At 43.5% G+C, this 26,124-nt stretch overlaps 1 protein-coding gene across 5 annotated transcripts in view; it reads right to left on the bottom strand.

Annotated features, from left to right (window-relative positions):
• FNIP2 (folliculin interacting protein 2) overlaps positions 1-19,954 on the bottom strand; it is a 46,694-nt gene extending 26,740 nt beyond the window's left edge. For 2 of the 5 annotated variants that reach the window (XM_031614299.2, XM_031614300.2), the window contains exon 1: positions 19,673-19,954. In XM_031614299.2, coding sequence (XP_031470159.1) covers positions 19,673-19,767 — 95 coding nt within the window. In that variant the 5' untranslated portion in view covers positions 19,768-19,954. Of the gene's footprint in view, positions 1-6,366; positions 10,528-19,509; positions 19,607-19,672 lie in introns of those variants that run through there. The other 3 variants (XM_090138450.1, XM_090138448.1, XM_090138449.1) reach the window with 3 other exon arrangements.
• Positions 19,955-26,124: the final 6,170 nt, after the last annotated feature.

Raw genomic sequence — 26,124 nt, 5'->3', positions numbered from 1 at the left:
ATAGAATGCTAGCTTTGCATTTAAGCAAACTGAAGTATATTTAGCAAACGCATCTTCTGCTCAGCATTTACAAGCTGTGATAACAGCACGTGGACTCAGAAGGAACTCAAAGGACAGACACACAACACAGTCAGGCTTTTTCAAGATTTTCAAGAGTATGAACTAACACACCATCTCAGTAATCTGGTGCTTTAATATATTAAACTTATTCCATTCTCCTTACACAGTTTTTTTGATCAATTTCACTGCAAGTTAGATGTACTATTTTATGCAATTCTCTTGGCAGTGATAAGAGGCAATGGATTATCACCCTCTTTAAAACAGCCTTGCACAATTCCTCATCTTTATTTTCTCTAAACAACAGAAAACCAAATCTTTTCAAGCTTTTCAATGACAACGAGTAATGATTTTTTCTGGTATTTAATTTTGCAACCGAAACACAAGGTTTATGTTGATCCTTTATCCCCCCCCTCCCTTCTCCAAGCTGTCTCAGGTTTAAAAAAAGCCATTGGATTAACAGGACAATGACAAAACTCCTTCAGTACTGCTGAGATTCTCTCTCAGGTAAAACAATTCCCTAACCTGGAATGCATCTGCCTCTGTGAGGCAGGCCTTGAGATGTGAGGAGCACAACTGACCACGACTACAATAGTGAGAAACATTTCTTCCAAATTCTTGATGCATTTGGTGTATGTTGGAGCATGGAGGTTTCCTTTGCCCCAGATTCAGCCACAGAAAATGCTCGTCACATCCTGCAGCTGACAAGCTGGAATTAATGAAAAAAAAAAACAACAAAACTAGTGCTACATAAAGCACTGCCACACAGCTCTGGCAGCAACCTGGTGCCCAGTCACATTGCCTCATCCCTGACCTGCACAGTCCACATCCAGGGGTAAGAGTACAACTGTTATTATTAGCTGTTGGTTTAACAAATTGCATAACAGACTTCAGTCAAGGCTACCCCCATCTCCACCATTTAGGAATTTCCCCAAATTATGCCTGATGGAGAACAAAGGTGGAGAACTGAGGAAAGAGCACAGAACTGCTACACAGCTGGAAGGCAGGGGCTTCTTTGATTCCATGCTCCAGTAGTCATAACTCAGCAATGAGGTAATAGCATCAGCTCCTGCTAGTCGGTAAGGTAACCAGGGCAACTGCTTTTGAAGCATGCTCAGAACTACAAACAGCCATTACAAGACAAGTCAGCCTAATTTCTTCGTACTTCATCTTGGATTTCAGAGAACAGCTTCTCTTTCTACTTAGAAAGAAATAAGGCTGAGTCACAGAGCACTAAGGGTTGGATGGGACCCCTGGAGATCATCGCCTGGAACGTGCCAGAGCATCTTCTTCCTTCACCTGGAGGATTTAATCCTGATTTTGAATATGTCTGAACAGAATACAGCATATCCCATCTCCACTTTAAAGCGGCGATGCAAATACACGATATCTAACGGCCTGGCACACGAAGCTAGATAGTGGAACAATGCTAAAGGCTGTTTTGCCATCAACAGTAAGGAAACTTGAAACATTTGTAACGCCTTGCCTCAAAAACTCCAGGAGTGCCAGACATTGCTTTTCAAGTTTCCCCTTTGAAAGGGAATGACAGCATTACGCTAACCTGCAGGACAGCAGTCCTGAGTCCACAGCTGAGAGCTGCCTGTGCACCTCACATACACAAAGAGCTGCAAGTAAACCACCTGTTTTACAAGCTTTTTAATAGTTTCCCAGGTGACCAACTCTATTACAAAATCCAGTTATATCAAATACAAGAGTCAGAGCCATCAACAGACTTCACGCTGTTCTAATCAGTGAACTAAGCTCTTTCCAACACCTCGTGCTCTGATACCTCTTCAGTATACAGTTGATCATTCACTGACACATTTTTGTAGCACATAATACTGTAAGCATTCCTGAAGTAAACGTGCTGCTTTATTAAGAAGGCCAGAGGTCACCCTTCCTTTCAACAACAAAGAAAACATACATCGTTACATCTTTAATTTAAACCGTATGCAAGAACTAAGCTTCCTAAAACTAAAAAAAATCCAGGACGGGCACAGCAGGGTCAATAGTTGAGAACACAGGACTGCAAGTCGAAACTGAGAAGCATTCATTCAGGAACGGATTTAGGCAGTGAAGTCCTGTACTGGACCACCAAAGGTAAAAGCACACTTATCACACCATCTCAGAATTGAAGGACTCAAGAGATCAAGCCCAACCCCCCTGCCAAAGCAGGTTCCCTACAATAGGTGTCCAGATAAGTCTTGAATATCTCCTTAGGAAGAGACTCCACAGCCTCTCTGGGCATCCTGCTCCAGTGCTCCCTCACCCACACTTCTGCATGTTAGTACAGAACTTCCTATGCTCAAGTTTTAGGTCATTGCTCCCTGTCCCGTCTCTACACACCACCGAGAAGAGCCTGGCCTCATCCATTTGCCTCCCACCTTCTTTTAGATGTTTATAAATATTTATCAGGTCCCATCTCAGTCTTCTCATCCCCAGGCACAGACCCAGGTTACTCAGCTTCCCTTCACATAGGAGATGCTTCAAGGCTCTTCATCATCTCTAAGGCACTCCCTGGACACTCTCTAGGAGGCCCCTGTCTTTTTTGACCTGGGGAGCCCAGTTTTACTTGTGTTGCATGTAAGTAAGAAGCAAACAGGGTTTTATAACAGATGCTGAAGCAGAAGCCAGTTTAATAGCCTGCTCAGATGCCTTTTCCATGAAGCAAAGCAGAATTAAAAGATATCTGCAATCTTTCAGAACTTCAGAAAGCAACAAGTTAAGACATCTATTAAAACGCATCATACAAAGCTTCATGTGAGTAACAGATCCATAAGGAAGTAACTTCAGGTAAAGCTCCTTGCAGTACTCAGCAAGCACCAGACTTATTTTAGCAAAGCTTTCACTTTACAGAAACGACCCACCCTATCAAACATCATTTGGGAAGCTCAAGGACATCTACAGGCAAGCTTACAGGCATATAAATCCACCATCTCATTACCTGCACGTGGAAGCAGGCACAAGACTAGACAGATGACTGACTTTTTCCCCCCTTACACAAAAGCTGATGAGCAGACCGATTACAGTACTTCCACCCCTTATTGTTTAAGCCAGCCTGTGTAACATACAGCCCTCAAAACAAAGACAGCACTATTCAACCATTTCCTAAAAACAGTGCTGAAGATACACAGTACGCAGACTCGCAGTACACAAACACTGATTTCACGTGCGTGGAAGCCAAAACCAAACCACTGTTTACTTATCTTTAAATAAGCAAGAAGCTAATACAGCGATGCTGAAAGACATGCTTCTTTTTGTTCCTTCACCTATGTCTTATGATAAAAAGGGAAGATTCTTTTACACAAAGTACCACTCATTCGAAAATGAAGCTCATTTCTGCATTGCACAGCTTGACTTCCTTTATGTTTAACTAAAAGAAAAACCCTTTCACATGCTTGCATCAGTTGTTTCTAAAAAGAGACACTAAAATATCTGAAATAAGCAGAGATATTTTAGTCTATTTTTCTTACAGAAAAAAAAAAAAGCTCCTATGTGTGTACAATGTGTTGACCTTGATCGATTATTTACACATTTCTTAATCAATTTCCACTGCCAAGCTTGACCAAAGGACATATGTTTCTGTGCTTATCACAAAAATAAATCCTGAAGGAAAGAACAGACTTTCTCCTCTTGTTGCAAGAGGACAAAGTAAACTGATGTTAATTTCAGGGCAACAAAAACTCTCATGAAAGATATGTATAAGGTGGGGAAACAGAAGATTCAGAAAACATTATGTGAGAAATTTACACCAGTTTGCACGTTATTAAATTCTCATTTGTCAGTGAAAATAAAAAACCACCCATACCTAAAGCTTTATTCATTCTTCTGCTTATGGGCTAGAAAATGAACACCCAACACGCTTACAAAAAGCCTCCTGCTTTCTGGCTGCAGCACATGACAAGATGCTGGCAATTCATTCCACGCCCAGCTATTAAATGCTGACAGCTAATCAAACCAGAATTGCCTTTTCAGTTCTTCAACACCATTCCCAACTTCACCTCAAGGCTGTGTTCCTTATACTCGTTTGGTAAAATCAGATTGGGCACATTCTTGATTGTTTCCTTTTTCTCTGCTTCTGTCTAAAACAGCTGACCTAACTACACTTTAAGTACCCAGGGAAATTATGTGATAGTTCTATTTTACATATGCACCTACAATCAAGTGTTATTTCTTGTCAGCAAACAAGGTAATTCCCCAGGTAAGCATCAGTCTTGATAACGCTTTGTGCAGAATGTGATACAATCATTACTTCTGAAAAACTTCTGCTTCTTACAGTTACTTTTAAAGAAGTCTCCCCAAAAAAGTTCTATTGAACACTGAACCACCACCTGCCATGGCCATGTTTAACCGCAAGAGAATAAAACATTTTTACAACTGAAGATTTTACATCTTCAATTCTTAAGAGAGCTACTTAACACACAATGCGAAAGTCTCCCACACAAAAACAACGTGTTCTGTGTTGGGAGAACTGCTTATTGCTTAAAAAGCACATTTTGATTTAAAAGGAAATTTTACAAACAGGGTTTTGTTTATCTGATGTTTTTTAAGCCCTCTGAATATCAAAATACTGCACTACATTCAAATGGAATTCTGGTAACAGCACGCTTTAGAAAAGTAAGAAAGTGAAGAAGCTAAAACCTAACCAGCTTGTTTCACTTCAGCTTACAAACCATCATTATGTGAGATCCTAAATATTCTTTAAAATTAGATAAATTCAGCAAATGAACATGACTTTGTGTAGTTGATCCTTTTTCGCGTTAAACAAGGCTAACTGGACTGAACAGTTTTCTTAGTCAAGCATCAATATAAAAGCATAATGTATCCTTTCTTCCCTTTTCCTAACTATGTGACCATCCTCTATCACTCATGTTGGCTGTGGTAACTGCTGGACCCTGGCTAAAGTCTCCATAACAGCAGAAATTTATCCCAGACAAAAGAAAGCAGCTCAAAAAAGCAGCTGAAAAAGGGGATAAGTAGAAGGCAATGCAACCTCCACCTCCTGGTGGCAGCATGAGTTACACTAACTCACCTCATCCTTGGAGCTGGCTATCTCCAGGAAAGGGTGCAAGTGCCCTGTGTACTTCAACTAAGTATTGAGGCTACTGAGAACGTTAATTGGGTTCCCTTGTTCCCGGTGTCTGCTTACCAAGGTGAGCTGATTCCCTAAGGGAAGTCGGTTCCAAAAGGTTTGGAACCACTGGAGCCAGCAAACAGGGAAAGAGGACAGAAGTGTTGCCAGAAAGCAAAGGACAAAGAGGCAATGTCACTACTCCCTTCAGCATCAGCAGTCTGTTTGAACCATTCAGCTCATCTAATCTCACCTTCAGAGTGGATCTTTCCCACATCTAAAAGATGCTAGAATAAACAACATCCTCAAGTCTAAATAAAGAAATAACATCAAGCTGTCTACGGTCATACAACAGGAAAACCAGCTTACCTATGCTTACAACATTAATAAGGACAATTCCTGTTAAATTGAAGTTTACTTTTTTTCTCCTATGGTGGCACATACGTCACTGTCCTTCGGCTTTTTCACAGTTTCTACAGATCACAGACACTGGGGCTCAAGTCTCACTGAGGGGAAAGCAGAACTGTTTGCTTCTGGAAGCCACAAAGGCTTGCCCCATACTGTCTTAAATCAGTATTCTCAGTTAATAGAGATCTAGTGACCTCCAAACTCTTTAAAAAAAGGAGAAAAGGCTTTTAGCTCACTTTTAAAGCAATCAGAATGCATGCAGTAACTGAAAAGAGTGACCTATTTATTTCTATTTGAAGATTACTTCAGCAGACCTTAGAAAGTGACTAATCACCACTTCAGTGCAACACCTTCAGGTTAGAGAAATAAGAAGCCCCAAATCTACAGACCGATCTGCTGCTTTTTCTAAAAGCATTACTGGATGTAGAATAGTTATTCTAACGTTGTTTCAGAAGAATTTGGAAAAGACTGCCCTCAACCACATTTCCACGTATAGTCATGTAGGAGGCTGGCACACACCTGAAGAAGGCACAACATAAATAAATGCTGTTGATGCTCGTTTACTTAGACATAGTGCTCGACCTAGAGATCGTTTACAAGCAAAGCAGAGGGTTGCCTCCCCCTATTCTTCCCCCCCCACTTCAGAGCATTCTCTCCTGCCTGCAAAACCAGTGCTATCTGACCCACTAATGCAGAAGGTGGCAAAAAAATTAAAAAGTGGAAAAGCAATTAGAAAAGGAAGGTAAGGTTATATAACCTTAAGTGAAAAGAGTCCACTTTCCTTCGGAGAACATCAAATGTCTTACACATCAACAAAATTCCATACATACCTGTTTTGCAGCAGCCTAGTCACCCTGCTCACACAGCTGACACTTCTGTCTCTCAGAGATTTTCTAATCCTTTCATCTAATTTGGTACAAGAGAAATCACGTCCAAGCGGTACATCGCTGTTGTTTCTTGCTCTTTCTATCTGTTCCCCTGCATTTGTAGTTTTCGGTGTACCCCCGCACATTTTCTTTTGCTACAAATCCTCTTGCCAGAAGCTGAGGAGATACAGCCTCAAGCACGTTTCTTTACTATAGATCAACCATTAACGGTGATAATTCCTATCAGATTTCTTCCCTACACATGAACACAATCCAATGATTTCTTGCTGGAGGAAGAGGAGGCAAATACACGCCATTCATGAAGAAATACAGCTGAAGCTACAGTACCAATGCAATTATTCCAGACAGAAGAGCAGACACTACTTCCAAGTTTCAGAAGCCATTCTCTTGCTGTGTTAGTTTCCTACCAAGCCTGGCGCAAAGCTGCAGTAGATACAACAGCTAATATTGACTTAAACTGTGTTTGTTTCCTGGTATGTGATTAGGTAGCTGGCAATTATGTAGTCACAAGACCAAACCATATGGCCTCTTAAAAAAAAAAAAAAAAGCATAGTTGCTTTTGCAGTGACTCGCCCTTCGTTGCAAGGTTGTTCTAACACTGGCTACAACACCCTGTTAATGGCTCTCATGTGAGCAAGTGTCATCTGACAACTCCTAGCAACCTCATATAGCACAGGAGCAAATAAGAGTCTGTCATCATCGCCATATGGTTTATGGGGGGGGAGGGGGTTGGAAACTACCACCAAGAAACACTAGCTGTTTTGCACTGTAATGGTTTTACTTTCAAGGACAAAAGACATTTACACTTGAAGGAGAATTTCGAAGTACCGTTTTGAAAAGCTTTTAGAAAGAAGGGAAAACAACAAGTTTGTCATAGATATTGCCCGTTTATGAGAACTTATAGTCACAGGCCTATTAAAACAGTTCAGTGGCAGTACTGGTGACAAATACCTAATAAAACACTTCTGGCAAAGATCACATAAAATTTTAAACACACCAATGGAACTTCACACTTGGTTCAAGTTCATGTAATTCTGCTGGAGAATCGAGCCTTCTTTCCCAGCACTGCTCTTAAAGAAACTAAATAAAACAAACACATCCACACATCTGCTAGTAACTCCTCTTACACAGCTTTTTTTTTTTCCTAATCAGTAGAGTTTTAGACACTTTATGAGATGACAGCCAAGGAGCTATTCCCCTTCTGAATTAAAAGAGGAAACTAACCTTGCTAATGGTCACCCAGAAACACAGCAGGAGAGTTAGACAAGGTGTCAAAACCCAGTGGTACATGCTACCTGCTGAATAGCATAGCATCCTCCTTTACCGTCCTGTAAACCACAAAATCTAAACCCTGGAAAAAAGACAAGTGATCAACTAGAGCATAGTAACATTGAACATCTTGCCCAGACACACAGGAGGAAATCTGAAGCAATTAAAAAAAAAAAGAAGAAAACAGTTCAAATTATGTGAGTACACACACAGACCTGCAAGATCCAGATGAGGGAAATGGGTGCAGAGTTCCAAAACATCCAGTTAAATCCCAGTGTCAGAGACTAGAAATACAACATCAAAAAGCCCCCTAAAACTTTACAAGACCCCCTGGGAGCTATACAACAATATTTCATCTGTACTCCTGAAATACTGAGGGAATTATGACTGGAAATCTACGGAACATGTCGAATCTAAGGAGCAGATACTACAGAAAATGGAAGAAGGCACCCTCAGAAGTTATCCTCTGAGAAGCAGAGTTAAATCATTCTTCTTTTCCTAGGCAATGTGACAGCACATTACCTGTTCTGTTTGTAGGTCATTTCCTGTCCTTCATCTCAGCTCTTACAGAGTTGTATACGTTATTCCAATCCATTCCCAGTAAGGAGATCTGAGGCGAGGGGTGGGAAGAGGAAATATATATATACATGATGGAAGTTATTTAATTAAGAGTTTTCTGTAAAAGTTACAGTTGTCCACTAAAATCTAAACACCGTTTTCAAATAATAAAATATTTGTGAAGTGTCCAACAAGGTATTGTTTCCCAGATATCTTTACAAAACAGGAAAACAGAAAGTTCGCATCATACCTGCAGTTTCAATGAGAATTTCATTTTATGAGTCATACTTGCAGAACCGATACACAAAAAAACAATGCCCACAACCCAGACATTTGGGATGAGCACCAGAATATACTTGTAAGCAAAGTGAAATCTATTTCGGATTGCTTAAAGATGAATTTCCCTCTTTAAGACTATTTAATAGACAACGTAGATGTATTTTCCCTTCTCTTCTCCCAAGCTGCTTCCTCTTCTTTTTACTGCCTTGGAAGAGCTGTGCCAATGCCACACTCCATTCGTTTTCCACAATCATTTGAAGTAATCCTAATATGGTAAAGCACTGTTTAACCTTAGCTGAACCGCCTTGTTCCAGCATGATACATACTTACTAGTTCCATACGAGTTAGGCTGGATATATTGCAGATTAGTCACGCAACAAGTGAAGGAACATGTCATTTGCAGCACTTCCCTCACCTCGAGTTTTCCTACAGAAAGAGTTGTGGTACAGTTTGCAGTATTAAATCACTGCCCACAGACATTGCCTTTTTAGAAGAATAATTTTGTATGCTACTGCACGAAAAAGAAAACAACACTTGGGTGTACATGTTCACTGCAAACACAGAACTAACTGAACTATCTGCTTACTGTCAGAGAATACACTGAATTTTTGCAAGGTTGGAATCACTTTTCACCATCTTCGTCAAAAAGCAGTATCATCACATACACATAGAAGACACACGACTGATAGAAGCTAACAAGCTGTTCCATGCCAAGTTAAAGTCACCCTAAACTGCCCACATCAGCTTTTCACAACCAATGAGAAGAGCCTACTAAAAGCAGCATTTCGCAACTCGGCCAACTTTCATAAGTTTGGATTCACTGTTCAGAGGCTTATCTGTAAGTCAGAAGTCTGGGAGGTAGGTTGCAGGCCATGTCTCAACGATAACGTTAAATAAAACAGGAAAAAAATAAAGAAAAACACACAGAAAACAGTTCTCGAGAACAACATGTTTGAAGTAGCACCGTAACCAGCACAAGACAATGGTTTTGAGCTGCTAGCCCCCAAAATACAATGCAGAAAGAGCACAAGGGTGTTATTAGGGGGTAACATAACCCCAGTAGCTTTCTAGCAGCTAGCAGATCTGCTTGTCCACATGAAGTCACATATCCTGCAAGAGTGGTTTCACAGCATTAATCTTGATGACGGCAAAGAACCAAAGGCTCACTCGTCCGCAGCACATTCTTTGGGCTTTTTTCTGCTTTAGAAAGGAAACCTCCAGGAAGCAGCTCCCAGCTGCCTCTGGAGCCAAAGCAGCCGTGCCAAGCGGCAGCGGCCTGGCAGGAGCGAGCGGTGCAGGTTGCAGGCCTCCGCCTCCCGCTGCCTCAGCGCCAGGTCTGGCCTAACACAGCACTCACATGTCCCTTGCTCCAGCAGCACCATGTGACTGGGCCGGCAGCCAGGAACACAGCTACTAAACGCAGACACTGCCAAGGCATGTTGGGCAGCTGCCTCAGCCAGAACACGAGACCAGTATTCGTCTCTTACCCCACCAGCGTTACTGCCTATGCTTTCACCCTCCTTTTAACAGAGGGAAGGAGAACTGAATGTTGCACATTTCAGGAAAAAAATAAAAAAAATTGCAGTAAAGCAAGGCGAAATCCGGTATTCATAATGCTGAACCAGCTGATGTAGCATTTCAGCGCTGTGTGAAAGTATGGCCTGATCTCAGACCTATCATCCACACAGGCAAGCAGGCCCACACAGACACCACACCAGCACAGCTCCAGGCAGCGTCCTGAGGCACTGGCTTGGTTGCCTGCTCTTTCCTCTTCTTCTGCAAAACTCTGATTTGTTTAGTACACAAAAATAAAAGCTATTAAGAAACAATATCGTTTATTAGAAATAAATAAACGCATCCTCGTGCCAACCGATACAGAAAGATATGAACAACGTTGTTCGCACTGCTTGCCATCCAAAGACCAGCTTGCCAAAAAAGAACTGCTGCTATGTCATTACGGTGGTGTGCGAAGTCACAGACGGCTGTTGGTGGCGTGGCAGTACAGGCTGAACCTCCCCACCAATTATCCGCTGCACGTCATTGCTGCGCAACAACAGGTGGCAGCAGAGGGGCCGTCTGACAAAATGGTGCCATGGAGCACACTGTCCTCCAGACAGAAAAAAAAGGCACCCATTGACACTGCTGAACACGTACAGAGACCAAACAGCAGGTGTGAGCACAATGAGGCCATGAGCAGTGCAGTTCAGTAGTGGCAGCAGTGGCTCACCTCTGCTGATGCAGACTTTCATGAGAGTGGCATGCAGGCCGTTGTTCATCGCTGTCAAAAATGCACAGCTAGTCGTAGTGTCCGCACTGAAAAATAGTGTTCCATAGCTGAGAATCTGCTCTATCAAATAGTGTTGTTGTGCTCTTTGTACCTGTTGTAGTTTCCATGGAAATATATGCGAGGCGTTACTTTCAGAGCCATCAATGCATCCTTTTGATAAGAACTCCAGCACTTGGAACTCAAAGTGACTAAAAACGCTTGTCAAACTGAGTAGAATACAGTTTAGTAACAAACTGTATCATCAAATTCACAAGTTAAAAAAAAAAAGTCTCACTTTTCATTTGGCTAGGTTTTTTTTTCCTTTGCTTCTTAATATCCAGCACTGTGGTTTCACAACTCCACTTTTGTATTTCATTGCTAACTGTGACATATAAACCTTAAGATAGCAAACGTGGCACACCAGCACTGCTCAGAGCTGAAGCAGCTCACATTGGTCAGCTAGCAAAACATTCTCTGTAAATAGTTACAGCCAGCTGTTGTAAGAGCAAGATGCTTCCTAACTCTTTTGGAAAATAAAAAGAGAATCAAGAGGTAACTGAAAAGTTAGCCTGCAATAATGGGAATGAGAATGAATACTTGTTGAAATTTACTGATTTACCCTGCTGGCAGCAATATGGGAAAGAACACAGGCACAAGAAGCCAATACATGATCATCCAAAAGTTGCTATAGCATGAACAGCAAAGTCCATCGTCTCTCCATAGATGAATGCCAGGAAATCCTGACTTAGATTGAATGAAGAGATAACACAGATGGATATAACGTCAGCTCCGGCGTTTTTCATTAGTTATGGCCAAAAATATTGTGTTTTTTTCTTTGTTCTTGTTGTTATGACCATTTGTCTATTCCATCCAAAACATTTTCCTTAACCCTCAATTGCAGATGGTACTGAATCCTGAAAGCCGTGTATGTATTTATTTTTATGTTTCACTACAAAGGAAAGAAGCCACGTCTTAGAACTCTGTACGAGTTCAGAGTAGTTAAATCACTTATAATTTAGCACCTTCTCAACGAAACAAGAGAGACAAAACCAAACAAACCGCAGTTTAGCCACAGCCTGGCATGGCAAATGCAGCCTTACTGCAAGACACTATCCAACAGACTTATGTTTTGTTTACTATACCAATTGCATAGGATTTTGAATGTATAAATAGTCATTAAGTTATGAAATAACCTCTTGCTTAAAGTAGGCCAACCACTCTAACTACTCGCATAGATTCCTGAACATTTTATCCAATATGATGGTATTATATTAAAAGTTTAAGCAGTCAGGTTTGTAAGTACAAGTTGCTCATGCCCAGAAACATGCTAAAATAGAGTGTCAAATATGAAATACATAGACCAAAAGCAAGAAACACACAGAAAAGAGCCACGTGCAACCTTGCTGTGCAATAGGAACACGTTTCACACATTTGGTAATAGAAACAACCTAAAACTTCTGAAATGTCAGCAAACTCATGTAGCAATTGTCTATTTACCTAAATCAGAAACCATTCTCCTTGTGAGCAAGTAAGAATTGCTCAAGGTCCATCAGTGATACTCAGTGAAACATTGCATAACCAGGTACTCTATAATAGATATAACTTTCTCTTGAGATTAAACCTACAAGAGCAGGCTTATAAGGAACCTTCTTAACCACTACAGATTCAGGACAACTCCATTAAAAACAAAAAACAACACAATTCTCACTTTCTTTTCCAGTTAAAACATGGCCAGAAATCAGACAAAGATCAGGCAGATGCAGTGTAAGTTGTGTAGAAAGATTTGCACAGATGATTGACAAAAAAACACACAACAATCACTCATATCCATTATGAGATCCAATATTCTCTTCTCACTCTTTCCATTCCACTCCCAATCTAGGCCTGGACTCATTATCCAGTCTAGGTACATGTAGCCCTTTTATGAAGTTATCACATGCCACCATAAAATGGCAGAGCAGCTTAGATTTTAGATACTCGTTCTTGTATCTCCATTCAAAACTACTCCCAAACATATTTGTATCTGTAAAACTTCTCATTAGAAATATTCAGGTCATCAGATGTCATTCACTCACTCTCAGACTTGGAATCGCACGTGAAACTGTTCAGTGCTCAGTAAGTACAGACAGATGTTATGAATGCTATCCTAACAAATGGAGTTAATTTTTCCAACTCTTCAGCTTGATGCTACTTAGAAACTCATTTCATGGGTGGTGAGGCAGAAGCTGGCACTCCTGAATCTGTTTGAGCTGACTGCCACATGAGAGCAACCTTCCTCCAGTCTCAAAGCCAACATCCAGTAAGGGTTCAGATGCACGTGACCATGGCTATCAGCCAAGTGAACTGAAGTGGTTACCAATTCCCAGGTCTTTATTACAGTCATCTCAATGCAGCTGAGGACCAGAACATACGAGCCCTCGATAGCTACTTCTGCGTGAAGGCTGACAGCTTAACACAAAGTGCTGCAGGAGATGGTCGTGTCACCAACCTTTACACAGACAGGGCTGAGAAGGGCTCCAACACTCTCTATCCTATCAACGCTGCTGTAGAAGTGACAAGTATCCAGTGAATAACTAGCATGGGAGAAAGTGACATCATCCCACACCACTGCAGCCTGTTTTCCAAGAGCAGACCCTGAACACACACAGACTCAACCCTGCTGCTGCACAAAACTGCACCTAACTCCCTTCTTCTTCATGCCTTCATACAGGTTACCAACCTTCCTTTCTGGAAGGTGAACAGGTCACTGCCCACATCGTTTAAAAAGCCGTGACTTATAAGAAATAAAAGACCCATCAGCTTTCCAATGGAGCAAAGCATTAAGAATGAAGATTATAGATGGCATTTTGTGGAAAAAGCAAGGAAAGACGACAGATACAAGCACTCCATTCAGTAACAGCTGAATGAGTTGATGTGGCCACACACAGAAACAAGGAAAACAGACAATTTGTGTGACCATAGGCTCATTCACAAGTTGCAGATTTTGAAAGATTTCCTTAACTGTCTTTTCTCAGAACTTAATATAATATTGTAATGTGAATGTTGTAAGCACTGCCTGATCTGGAAGTGATCCACTTTTAATGAAAGAACCTACTTAGAATTATGCATTCAACAGTTTCTAAGTCAATCTCTTGAGGGTTTCCTTCAAAAGCCATTAAGTAGTACTGCTCAAATTTCCCATGCTCCTGAAGTTTTGCATTCACATAACCCCAAGTCAAGCAACTTCAGTTGTCAGATAACGTTCAGATTCAGAATTCACTGCAAACACTTTGCACAGAAATCCAAAGCACCAAATTTGTTCAAGCCACTGTTTTCTTTCATAAATCAGTATGCTTAATACTAGTAGAAGCTAGGAGATATTGTGTGAGAAGCTTTCTGACTTCATTATAAAATATACTGTAGTAAAGCACTCAGAATTCTAATTGTAAAGTGCTAATATCCAACTCAGCCCTTAGCACCTCTATTAGACAATTAAATCAATATTGACCATCTGTTTACATAATACACCTAATTTCATTAGCACATCTGAAGCTTCCCTGAGCACCTGGGAGGAGAAAAATTGAGCCGCGTGACATTTAGATAAGAACACACTGCAGAGAAAGCTCCAAACCGATCCCATAATTGCATGACATGAACGTAGCACAAGTTTCATTTCAGCACAGTTCACAGAAAGAAAACCGTGAGTCAGTTTTAACAACAGTAAGTGTTATTTAAAACTCTCGTATCTATTAATCACTGCAATTCTAACCACCTCCCCACCATCCAGGATGCGTGTTGACCAGCAAAAGAGAAATATTTTGGCTGCAGTCACGTGAAAGCACCAGTACTTGCCCTAATCAGGTCTAGAAAGACAGATCTGTAACCAAACTCCCTCAGCCAGCCTTCTCGGTGCCTCAGAAGAACACATCACCTTGCAGCCTGTCTTTGTGAGCTCAGTCTTGTATATAAAGCATGACACTGCTACAAATGTTTGCACAGCTGATGCATGCAAATAGGGCAAACAGAGCACTGGAAGAAAGGCGGTGAGAACATGAGGAGAAAGCCAAATGGAGAAGAACCTGAGCCTGAAGGTTAAGAAAACTTGGAGATAGAAGACACACAGAAGTGGTTCACAACAGGCAGAGATGGGGAATTGCCATGTCCAGGCTGGTTAACCACACTGGTGGTAATCGGATAGTTCATCGCAAGGAAGTGCTTGTAAAGGGTCACGCCAGCCACGTTTGGTGCCCTCACACACAAAATGCCCCATTCAAACTCCTCCTTTTCTCACATACTGCTGCGACTGTACTGATGAGAAGCCTCACGTGGCAAAGAATGATAATTAGGATAACATTAGAACGTTCTTCTTACAGCACTTTGTCCAAGTGGCATTCGAGACGATGCCGCTCTCCTAACCGTGGGTGCACTTAGTAGAACCAACAGCTGGCAAATACAGAACAGAGCACGCAGCTCTGAAGCTGAGACTTCTGTTCAGGAGCCACCCCTGAATGCTGCTCCAGAGCAAAGTAGATTACAGAAGAAAGCAAGCGATTGTCAGCATCACAGGGAATAGCTAGGAATGAGTACGCAGCTACTACAAGAGATACACTGCTTTTGTGGAAACAACTACTCCATTTTCTGGCCCACCCGACCCCAGCTATTTTGTCACACCTGATCTCGCAGGACTTTCAGTGGGCTGTCACTGAATCTCAATGAGAGGTCACTCCTACAAACGAGAACAACTACATCCAGCATCAAACATAACTTAATGACTACAACCTTCCTGTCAAATCTCTGCTACCTTCCATCCTTCTCAACTTTTAATAAGGCTTTTTGTTACTTCATCAGAGTTTACTGAAGAGTCTACTAAAGCAAACCTACCCCACTTCTTTTGGTTTCTCCATGAGTGAACGTCCAATTTTCTACTCAGCACAGTGTGTGGCAGAGCACTCACCTATGCAGCCTTTGGCATGTGAACAGCACAAGTACCCTAAGAATCAGGCCCCGAGCACCTGGTATCCAAATGCACACCAATTTAGGAGTCAAGCATGTAGGAAACACGTTATTAGCTTGTTATGCCACACGGTTAAGTTACCTGTAAATCAGAAACAAGATAACCCACTGGTAAAACCAATTTGTTCAGTCAAGCAAGAACGAGCAAGGTGATCTCTCTCAATGTCAACTGTGGTGTAAAAAGAAAACAACAACAAACCAACAGAAACGCCACACAGAGGGTTTCTTCTTGCAACCTTAAGAGAGAACAGGAGCCAGTCTCAGAGCAAAGCCAGAGGTTGTTCAGTGATGGAAGCCTCTGGTGGAACAGAAAGCCAGACAGCATTACAAGGGGGAATAGCTTTGGTTCCTGCAAATCCCAAAAGCCAGAGGACTTGGGTCTTCTTTGTCTTCCTCCAAAACAGCTCCAGGCTGGAAGTGTGGTTTCCATGTCAAAAGACCATCCTCTCAATCACTTCCTCACTAAGCTGTTTCTTGGGTGAGACTGCTTGCAATAAATCTGGTTGTGCAGAGCAAGCTCCTTAGCTCTCATTACTGAGAAGAGGCCAAGCCAGAACAGAGGCAATAATGCTGCACCTTAAGGCTCACCTTCAGCCATCAGCAAAGAGGTAAAAGGCCAAGACTTGCTTTAAACCTTCCCACACCCATGCCCAGCTCTGGCCCTGGGCTGCATCTCCCTTCCAATAGGATAGGGATTTTTTTTTCCCCCCAAATGCTTTTTTTAAAGGGCTCACAATCGGATTTTTAGTGACATTTCCATGAAGTTGCACACGTATGCTCAGTATCACAACTGCTGCGTGGGACACTTACAAAGCTGCAAGAAGCTTAAGAGAAACCTAATTAGGCTAAAGGAATTTACCGAGGAGTGTTTCATTGTAACAAAGAAAGATACAACAGACATGTCAAGCATATGCAAAGCTCACCACTGCTTTCTTTCCTTTTTCAGAGGGTGGAACAACGCTAGGCTGGTAATAAGGGCTGTGAAATAATGCCTAGTGAGTAGCATCTCGCTGAGCATTTCAGTGCTATGACCAAAGGAATTATTAATATCAACTGCCAGACAAATGATCTCATATACCAACACTAACAAACTGTTAGCAGATAGATATCCTGCAGCTACAACATGACATCCGTTCCATTACAGGCACCAGAAGGAGCGGCTGATATTTAAAGCTGAAGTAAGAGCCTGTTTGCAAGTTTTGAATCCAGCTGAAATAACACATTTTTTTTATAGAATCCATGTAAAATAAAATTATTGCCTATTTCACAACATCTCTTCATGAAACATACAAAATAAATCTTACCAGTGGCTGCAGCACAAAAATTACATGTTTTCCAGTGAGAGAGCAATCTCTCAAGAACTCCTTTTGTTCTTATATCCCTGGATACAGGTGCTTCATAATCAAAAACAGCAACAAACCACACAAAATATGAAACAAGTGTGAAATCTTAGCTCTCTGCTTAAGAGATAACTTCAATCTTTTGTGTTTGAAAGTAACAGCAAAACACTGCTGTGCGATCTCATTGAGAACTACAAACTGCTGTAAACCGAAGTACAAGCTATCCACAACAGTTAATTTTCTTAAAGCCACCCAAAACCAACACTAACACGTTTAGCCCTTGAGACATTCTAGTCTCGGCATAAACTTTGTGGTTGTTAAATTAGAAATCCTAGGGGAGGAGGATGCTTTGTTTCTGCTGTAATTGCCGCTCTTCTGCTGCGCACACGAACCTGGTAGCACTCCAAAGTCTGTACAAACTACTCTAAATCTATCTTGGAAGGGAAGTAACATTTGATAAGCAAATAAGGAATACGTATGTATTCACACACGCAGATATTTTTACTTAAGGGAAGCAAAAAAACCAGTAGTAATAAAAACCAGGAGCCGAAGACCTGTGTTCAAAACTGCTTAGAATAAATATAATATCACGTCACGAGTACCCGTCTGCTCCCCAGCTGTTTTTATCTTTTTTGAAGAGAAATAAGATATTCTACATTTCTACATACTGCCCTTTCACCACCTTGTAATGCCATCATTCTGAAGGGTGGTGTAGGCCAGTAGTAAGTCCTGCTATCCTAACAGCACTTCATCAAAGCCTACACCTTGTGTTTACCTCCTCCTCACCCAGCAGGTAAGGGCTGTGTTTCCATTAGCACGCAGTGCAGCCCAGCAGGACTAGATCCACACAGAGCAATAAAATAATTGGTGCTAAGGACCTGACACCCACACTGTGCATGTTGTGAGGTTTTCTGTGTCAGCAGCAGCCTGCTCCGAGGACCGAACATTTGGAGCACTTTCTAATTTCATTCAGTCCAACAGGAATCCAGTTTGCACAACGAAGCCACTTAGCTATGGGAGCCAAACTTCTGTAAGTGGAGACAATTGAGAGGATTTCTTTAAAAGAGCGCTCCTGGTCCAAATTAAAACATTAATGCTCCTGCAGCCAAGAAGCATTTCATGTGGCTCAACATTCAGCCATAGGCACAGCTCTCTTTGCCTATGAGGCTGTGCCAGCTCATCTCGGTAAGCAGCATCCATGACAGCTTGCTTTTCTCTCCAGAACCAAAGAGAGGAAGCAGCTCTGATGCTGGGTCAAGTTGTAGCTCCAGTGAAAGGAAAACAGCACAAGCAGTACTCTTCACAGGCAGGCCTCAAGTCTGCTCCAACAGACTTTGTTGCCCTCTGCAACAAAGCTTCTCCTGCTTACCCTGGGAACGCTATAAAACGCAAGGCTTACTAGTGATGTATTGAGAGGGGAAAAAAACTTGTCAAGTTAGGTAAACTTGGGGAGTTATTATCTACAGGAATCATTTTCAGCAAGTCTGTTACTGCTTTGGGTGAGGGGCACACATGAAGACACTCGGGCTTTCAGGAGTTCTGCAACAATCCAAGGGCCAAGGATACAGATACTCACTGGTCCCAGAGATTTACATACAGCAAAACACACACCAAATGTGGAATGATCTCATTAACTAATAAAATTTACTAAAATCCTTAAAAATATAGGCTTGCCATTAGACCAGAAAGCAATTCTGCCACTCTGCCTCTAACAGTGACCAGCACAATATGCTTAATACAGAAGTTACCAAAGGATTAAGACTTCACTTCTACTTCCAATCACGTACGGCCATTCAGTCAGAAATTATTGTTCAACAGGAAGCCTAATAAAAACGTTGCTTTTAAGATCCACTGATTATACTCCAAAAGACCACTGGAAAAAATAATAAAATAAAATAGAAATTACTGCAGCACATTTGGAAGTTATGAGGAAGGATTTTAATGCAATATTCACACACACACACAAAAAAAAACACCAAAAAAAAAAAGGAAAAAACGTCCCCCCAAAACCTAACCAGGAATCAGGTCGTAAAGGATTTCCTGGGATGGGGGATAAAGAGTGATGAGTGTCTACAACAGAATTTTAATTAGGACTATTTTTAAGTGCCATACCATTTAAACACTCTGAAACCAGCGTGGAATATCCTACCCGGCGAGCAGGAAAAAGAAATATATAAGGCCCTAAGCTCATAAGATACCGCAAATAGAAGAAACACAGCTTTTAACAGGGGATACACAATGCGGGGAAACGTGGACATCCTCGATGCATCCAAGGGAAGGAACGAAGCCTCTGATGCAAAGCACTCGGTAGGACCGGAGCGCTAAATAACAGGGCACGCATGGAAAACATGCCTTCTTTCCAATGGAGAGACTCGATTATACCTTACGTGCTACACACAGCAAGCAGCAGGGCGTTACGGCCGGCCCAGACAGCCCAGCCCCGCTCCGTAACGAAGCGATCGCCCCGCGACCCGCCCGCCCCGACGCCGTTCAACCACGCGGAGCTCCGCGCCGCTCCTCGCGCTCCGCCGCCGCCGCCGCTCACCTGAAAGCCGGTCCCTCCCCTGGAGCCCGGCCGCTGGGGGCCGCCGCGCCGCCGCCCCTTTTGTTGAAGAGCTTCTGCAGCAGAGTGGGGGCCATGCTGCCGCTCCGCCCCGCCCGCGGCCCCTCGCCGAGCGGTTCAGTTCGCGGAGGGCGGCCGCGGCTTCATTCCCGCGGAGCCGCCCAGCATCGCGCGGAAGAGGCGAGGGGCGCCGGCAGCCGCCCGTCACCTGACAGCACCCGCTGCCCACCGGCGGGGACGCGGACGCGGAGGCACCGCGCCCCACGGGCGGCTCCGATTGGCTGGGCACCGAGCCAGACCCCGCCCCCAGAGCCGGGAACCAGCCTTAAAGGGACACGAGCCCCGCGCGATTGTGTGTGTGCGCGGGTAGTTCACGCTGCGTTACCTGCGGCACACGGTGCACATGAATCACACGTGGTTTTGTACTCGTGGCAATATATGTATAATGCACGTCTTATAATGCATCTCTGCGCGTGTGGGCATGTGAATGCATTTATACCTTAACTTATATGTTGGAGAGGGTCCGGAGGAGGGCCACAAAGATGATCTGGGGACTGGAGCACCTCCCCTATGAGGACAGGCTGAAGGAGCTGGGCTTGTTCAGCATGGAGAAAAGAAGGCTGCGGGGTGACCTCATTGCAGCCTTTCAGTACCTAAAGGGAGCCTACAAACAGGAGGGGAATCGACTCTTTGAAAGGGTGAGTGACAGCAGGACAAGGGGAAACGGTTTTAAGTTGAGGGAGGGGAGATTTAGGTTGGATGTGAGGGGGAAGTTCTTTACTATGAGAGTGGTGAGGTGCTGGAACAGCTGCCCAGAGAGGCTGTGGATGCCCCGTCCCTGGAGGTGTTCAAGGCCAGGTTGGATGGGGCCCTGGGCAGTCTGGTCTAGCATTAAATGAGGAGGTTGGTGGCCCTGCCTGTGGCAGGGGGGTTGGAGATTCATGATCCTTGAGGTCCCTTCCAACCCTAGCAATTCTGTCATTCTGTGATTATAACCCAAATGCCATTCTGATGTTCCTCTATTTGTGTTTGCTTAACGTGGCTGGTTTCATAGAATTGCAGAACATGGTTTCATAGAATTGCAGAACATCCCAAGTTGGAGGGGCTCCTAAGGATCATGGAATCCAACCCTTGGCCCCACCCTGGACATCCAGTATTCCAGCCCTATGTTTGGGAGAGAGATTCAAATGCTGCATGAACTCCAGCAGCTCAGGGCCATGCCTGTTGCCCTTCCATGCCCACCTCCCTCTGCTGAAGAACCTTTCCCTAACCCCCAGCTCCCCTCCCCTGACAAAGCTCCATGCCCTCAGGCTTTGAGAGCAGAGCTGCAGCTGCCACCAGGCCTCCTCCCTCAGCCCCCTTTGCTCTGGGCTGAACAAACCCAGTGACCACAGATGCCTCTCATACAACTTGCCCTCCAGTCTTCACCACCTCCGTAGCCTTCCTTTGGATGCTCTCTGATAGGTTTATGTTGGTCTTGTTCACCAGCAGGACCCTATGTCCACCCAGCCACTAAGAGAACATAAATCTGAATGCTCGCCTTTAACCAGCTAAGCGATAGCAAATAAAGCAGAATCCCACTCTTCTTCGGTAAGCTAGGAGACAGGACATGGAGAATGGCAAGGCAGACGCAGGGCCATCACAAAACCTGACATCAACTCAACATCCAGCAGTGCCAGAAGACACAGAAAACCTTGGAGCCAGCTTTCCAGTGTCAGGAGTAGCTGATGCATCTTTAAAATAAAAGCCAGGAGATGACAGCCCTGATCAGGTCCTCCGTCTGAAACGTGGCTGAATCCAGAAAATGCTCAGCTGGCCTCCTCAGAAGAGATGAGCATTCTGAAGGTTCTCAGCTGCTTTATCCATGAAACTGAGCACCCGATGTACTGCTTTTAAATCTTCATTTCCACCACCGTCACCACCAGCACCCAGTCATTGCAGCCAGTCCAACCCATCAATAAAGGACAGAAACACGAGGGCACAGGCGGCCCTGCGAGTGAATGAGCAGCAGGGTGCAGCTATATAAGATGACAGCCATCGTGGCTGGCAGAGTAGACAATGTCAGTGAGGAGCTGGGCAGCCAGATCCAGAAATAAACACTGCACTGTAATTCTCACTGAACAGTCCTGAGAGACTTCAAGTTGCAAATGTTGTGACTGCCACCACATCAAGCGGGGCTGCGTCAAAGTGGTGGTAGGCAGGGAGGGAAGAACTGCAGACTGAACCAGTTGGCTTGGAGAGCCCAAAGCCCACATCATGAACACTTCCCTGGGTTTTATTTTGGACTGGCTGTAGACTGGTCCTGTGGGTAGAATGAATGGCAGCACGTTGAATGTGTTTCTGCAAAAAAAAAAAAAAAGGCCTGGTTTAGTTTTATCTGAAAATAATTTTCATAGTCTTTATGAACTATCCCATCCCAATTCAAGTTTGGATGTAAAGAAGACCTGACAAAGAAAATGCAGTGACTTTTTACTATCCCAGGAGTGCAAAATATGAGCAGGTACAAAGAAAAATGCCACACCATCTCCCAGGCAAAGACCATTCACAGCAAGATTGTATTTCTACAGCCCTCACTCTCCTTAGAATACATGAAATAAAAATGCGGCATAGGAGAATCAAAACCTCATTTACAACATCTCCTAAGGGGCAGGGAGAGCACATTGTGATTGATGAAACTTAGGACACAAAAGGAGATATTGATTCTTAAAAATAGTAGAAAAATATGATACTGCCTTAGAAAGCTGTCAATACATTCAAAAGATCCATCAAATCCAGGAGTATTTAGATGCTGTTTCTGTGTTCTACAGACCATAAATCTCTCTGAAGATTCTCTCCTGAAAATGTAAGAACTAGGCTTTATAGCCAGGACAAACTGACAAAATCCCACTCTCCTAAGTCAGAGTCATCCTCGCCGTCACTTAGCCCCAGATGAAACTTTGAGTTCCATTACAACTGTTTCCTTTCCATCCCAAACACATAAGCATCCCTAAACCTTCCTTGTCAGAATTAGGCTTTGGAGTGACCACAGTATGAAGCCAGAACATGTAAGCTCTGAAGGTTTTATCAAAGGCTCACTAACCTTGGTAATTAATTACTGTCTGTTGATTTGCACTGTTTGTTTCACAAGGGCAGATTAAACCTTGCTACACTTTGTAAAGCATCAGCTACATTTTGGATTCGGTAAAATACATACAATCTGATTTTTATTGCTGCCGAGGAAAATGTGTTATCCATTAATGCCTAGAATTATTGCCTCCAGCATATTGTTATTACTACTGTTTAGCACAGTAAGTCCAAATTACTCTCCACAGAGAACTTTAAAAGCCTATTCCAAAATGCATTCCACTTTTCAGGCATGGGTAGAGACTGACAGCAACAGAACGCCTGGGACCGCAGCCCCTGCAAAGCAGCTCCATCATCCTTCACCGAATGGAGCATTATGTAATGTGTGCTGTTGCTGCAGCAACTTTTCCCAGCCCCTGAAAAATGCCACAGAGATGCTGCCTTAATATAGATAAGCAGTTTCTCTCTCTTTTTACATGGAAGATACAGTCATTTAAAAAGGAAAGACTAAAGAGAAGCAATAATGTAAGGAAATCGTTTAAAAACCAGTAATTATTGATGTATGAAATGAAACATTCAGTTTGTAACAGTCTTCAGTATTAAAAATAGGAAGATCAGATAAAGGATCTCTTCTCTCAATCACCAAAATACAAATACTGAAGTTTGGGAAGAATTGTGTGCAGGCTAATAGGTATTTACAGCCCTTTGCAATCACTGCTTTTACTTATGTATTCTGTCAGGTTTCCTGAAGCAAAGGTACAGAAGTGCCTGGAGATGAACGTGACTGTGGGTGTTCAAGCACTTGCCTCGGACCTGCTTGGTTCCTCTATAAAGCAGGACTGTCAGCATCCACAGACTGTATTTCCCAGCCTCCTGCCTGGGACTCCATCCAAAGCTTAGCAGGAGATTCTCCTACCCTAGATTTTCAAAGTCAAAATCCACTGTGGAACTTCCTATTTGGAGGCTGTGCTCTTGTCTTTAAATCCATGTCAACGTGCTTCATCTTGGACTCCATCCATCCTATCCACACCATGCTTTCTATATCATAACAAATAGTTATCCTAACTGGATATTTTGAATGATCAATAGCAACAGTAAATAGCATCATACACTTACATGGAATTACAGTAGCATACAGGACATATATTTGTACCAAAAGAGAAAGCATGGAGCCCAGCTACAGAATTAATGTCCCACCCTAGCACAGTGACACCAGCGCTCAGAGGGCAGCCAACACTCCGCTGCACCTCTCCTTCATCCCAGCCCTGCCTTGTACCACTAACAGAAGCCATGGCGATGCTGCTGTGCCTCTACACATCCCTGTGTGATGCCCTGCTTGGTCTTGTCTACAGCATGCACTAAGCAGAGATAAAATAGCAATTACAAATTGTTCCTATTTCTGCCTGGTTCTTAACTAAATGATGTGAAAGTCAGTGACCAGTATTTGCCTGACTTCTCTTTCAATTTCTGGCATGTCAGCACTGCAAACACTTTGCTTATTAAAGCATGGTGAGGCAAGAGCATACGATTCTTTCTTTGGTTGCATTTTAATTCAGCTGAGAGGAATCCCAAGCACAGATACAGATTTGGCAGAGAACAGCTTGAGAGCAACTGTGCAGAGGATCTGGGGGATGTCGATTGATGAAAAATTCAATGTGAGCCAACAAAGCATGCTTGCAGCCCAGAAGGCCAACTGTATCCTGGGTTGCATCAAGAGAAGTTTGACCAGCAGGTTGAGGGAGGTGATTCTGTACCTCTGCTCTGCTCTCGTGAGAACCCATCTGGAGTATTGCATCCAGTTCTGGGTTCCCCAGCACAAGAAGGACACGGAGCTGTTGGAGCAGGTCCAGAGGACGGCCATGAAGATGATCAGAGGGCTGGAGAACCTCCACTATGAGGACAGGCTGAGAGAGCTGGGGCTCTGCAGACTGGAGAAGAAAAGGCTTTGGAGAATGTTATAGTGGCCTTCCAGTACCTGAGGAGGGCCTACAGGAAAGATGGGGAGGGCTGTCAGCCTGTCAGATGGTTACAGTGCAAGCCAGCGAAAAACCATTAGCCTTACACAAGCTAATATGGCTGTTAGCATCTCTAGCCAAGGCATTTCTGTGCTGAGCTGAAGCATTCCTCCGCAGGGAGGTGAAACTTAAGAGCTTCTGTTTTCCAATACAATATGGAGGCCAAAAAAAAAAAAAAAAAGCTACAACCCAAACAAATAATAACCAAAACTCTTACTGTGAACGTGCATGTGTTTGTCAACCTATGCAACCAGCAATTGTAAGCAATCCTAATTTTACAGGTTGTTCTGTGGAGTTGCATTGGCCAGGCTCCATTGTAACAGACACACTTGCTCACAGTGTCAACACAGCCCAAGAACATCGCTCTGAAAATTCTTGTCAGAAGTCACACTGTATGTTTTGTTTTACAGTCTGTCACTGGCTACACACTGATGTGTAATGATACTGCTGCAGTGCTGGGGAGGTACTCGCTTGGCTCACGTACTTTCCAGTCTCCTCTAATGACTCAGAGAAGGTTGCTTCAATTCCCTCTTGTTCAGCTCACATCTCAAAATGAGCACAGCGGTATTTGCTTTCCCTTAATCTTTCTCTTGCCTTTAGCTCAGACACAGCTGGTGGACTGCAAGCTGCTTGGGACACGGATCGCTTCTCACGTTGTACCTCTAAAGTACACTGCACACGGGGACTTCTGAGCAACTACTGTAATACGAATTACTAATCTGGAGTATAAACTGTTCCAGCTTGGCCAGGGCCATGGCTGCAGCAGCGTGTGAGCCTGCTGCTGGAGGAATGAATCACTGCTTCTTCCCGAATGCAAGCTGCCAGCAGCTCTTGTGGAGGACACACACACAGCGTGCTTCACTCTGATGTCTGCCAAAGACAACCACACTCGTGGCTTGACCGTTCTACCCCAGTGATGTTGTCAGTCCTGCCTCTCTGCATCTCGCCTGTGCTTAGGGTAATGATGAAAACACCTCAGCCTGTGCCCGTGGCCTGATGCCTGCTGACTCGCACGTGGCTCGCAGCGCTGGTGGCCTCTGACACTGGGGCATGTGAAATCCCTGACGCAGCTGCACGGCCTGGCTCAGAAAACAGAATGCCTTCGCGTGGTTCCGCTAATTCCTCACTTAAGCGCTCCCAGATGGTGGCTTGATGACTTTTCCTTCTGTCCAGGCTTCCCAGATGTGACACACAGGAGAGCTTGGTGCTGATCGCCTCCAACCAACATCTGCACGGCGGCTGTGGGAACCATCAGCACAGGTCCTGGCAGGGTTATTAACATCAGCGCTACCGCATTTCTCCTTTCGGTCTGGGAATCAGGTTGTGAGGAGAGTCTGCGTTTCCCGATGGCTTCCG

The sequence above is a fragment of the Phasianus colchicus genome, chromosome 4 (genome assembly GCF_987193195.1).
Source record: "Phasianus colchicus chromosome 4, bPhaCol1.hap1.1, whole genome shotgun sequence".
In the NCBI taxonomy this organism is placed as follows: domain Eukaryota; kingdom Metazoa; phylum Chordata; class Aves; order Galliformes; family Phasianidae; genus Phasianus; species Phasianus colchicus.
The sequence above is the reverse complement of the archived record's forward strand: the minus strand, read 5'-3'. Positions and strand labels throughout refer to the sequence as shown.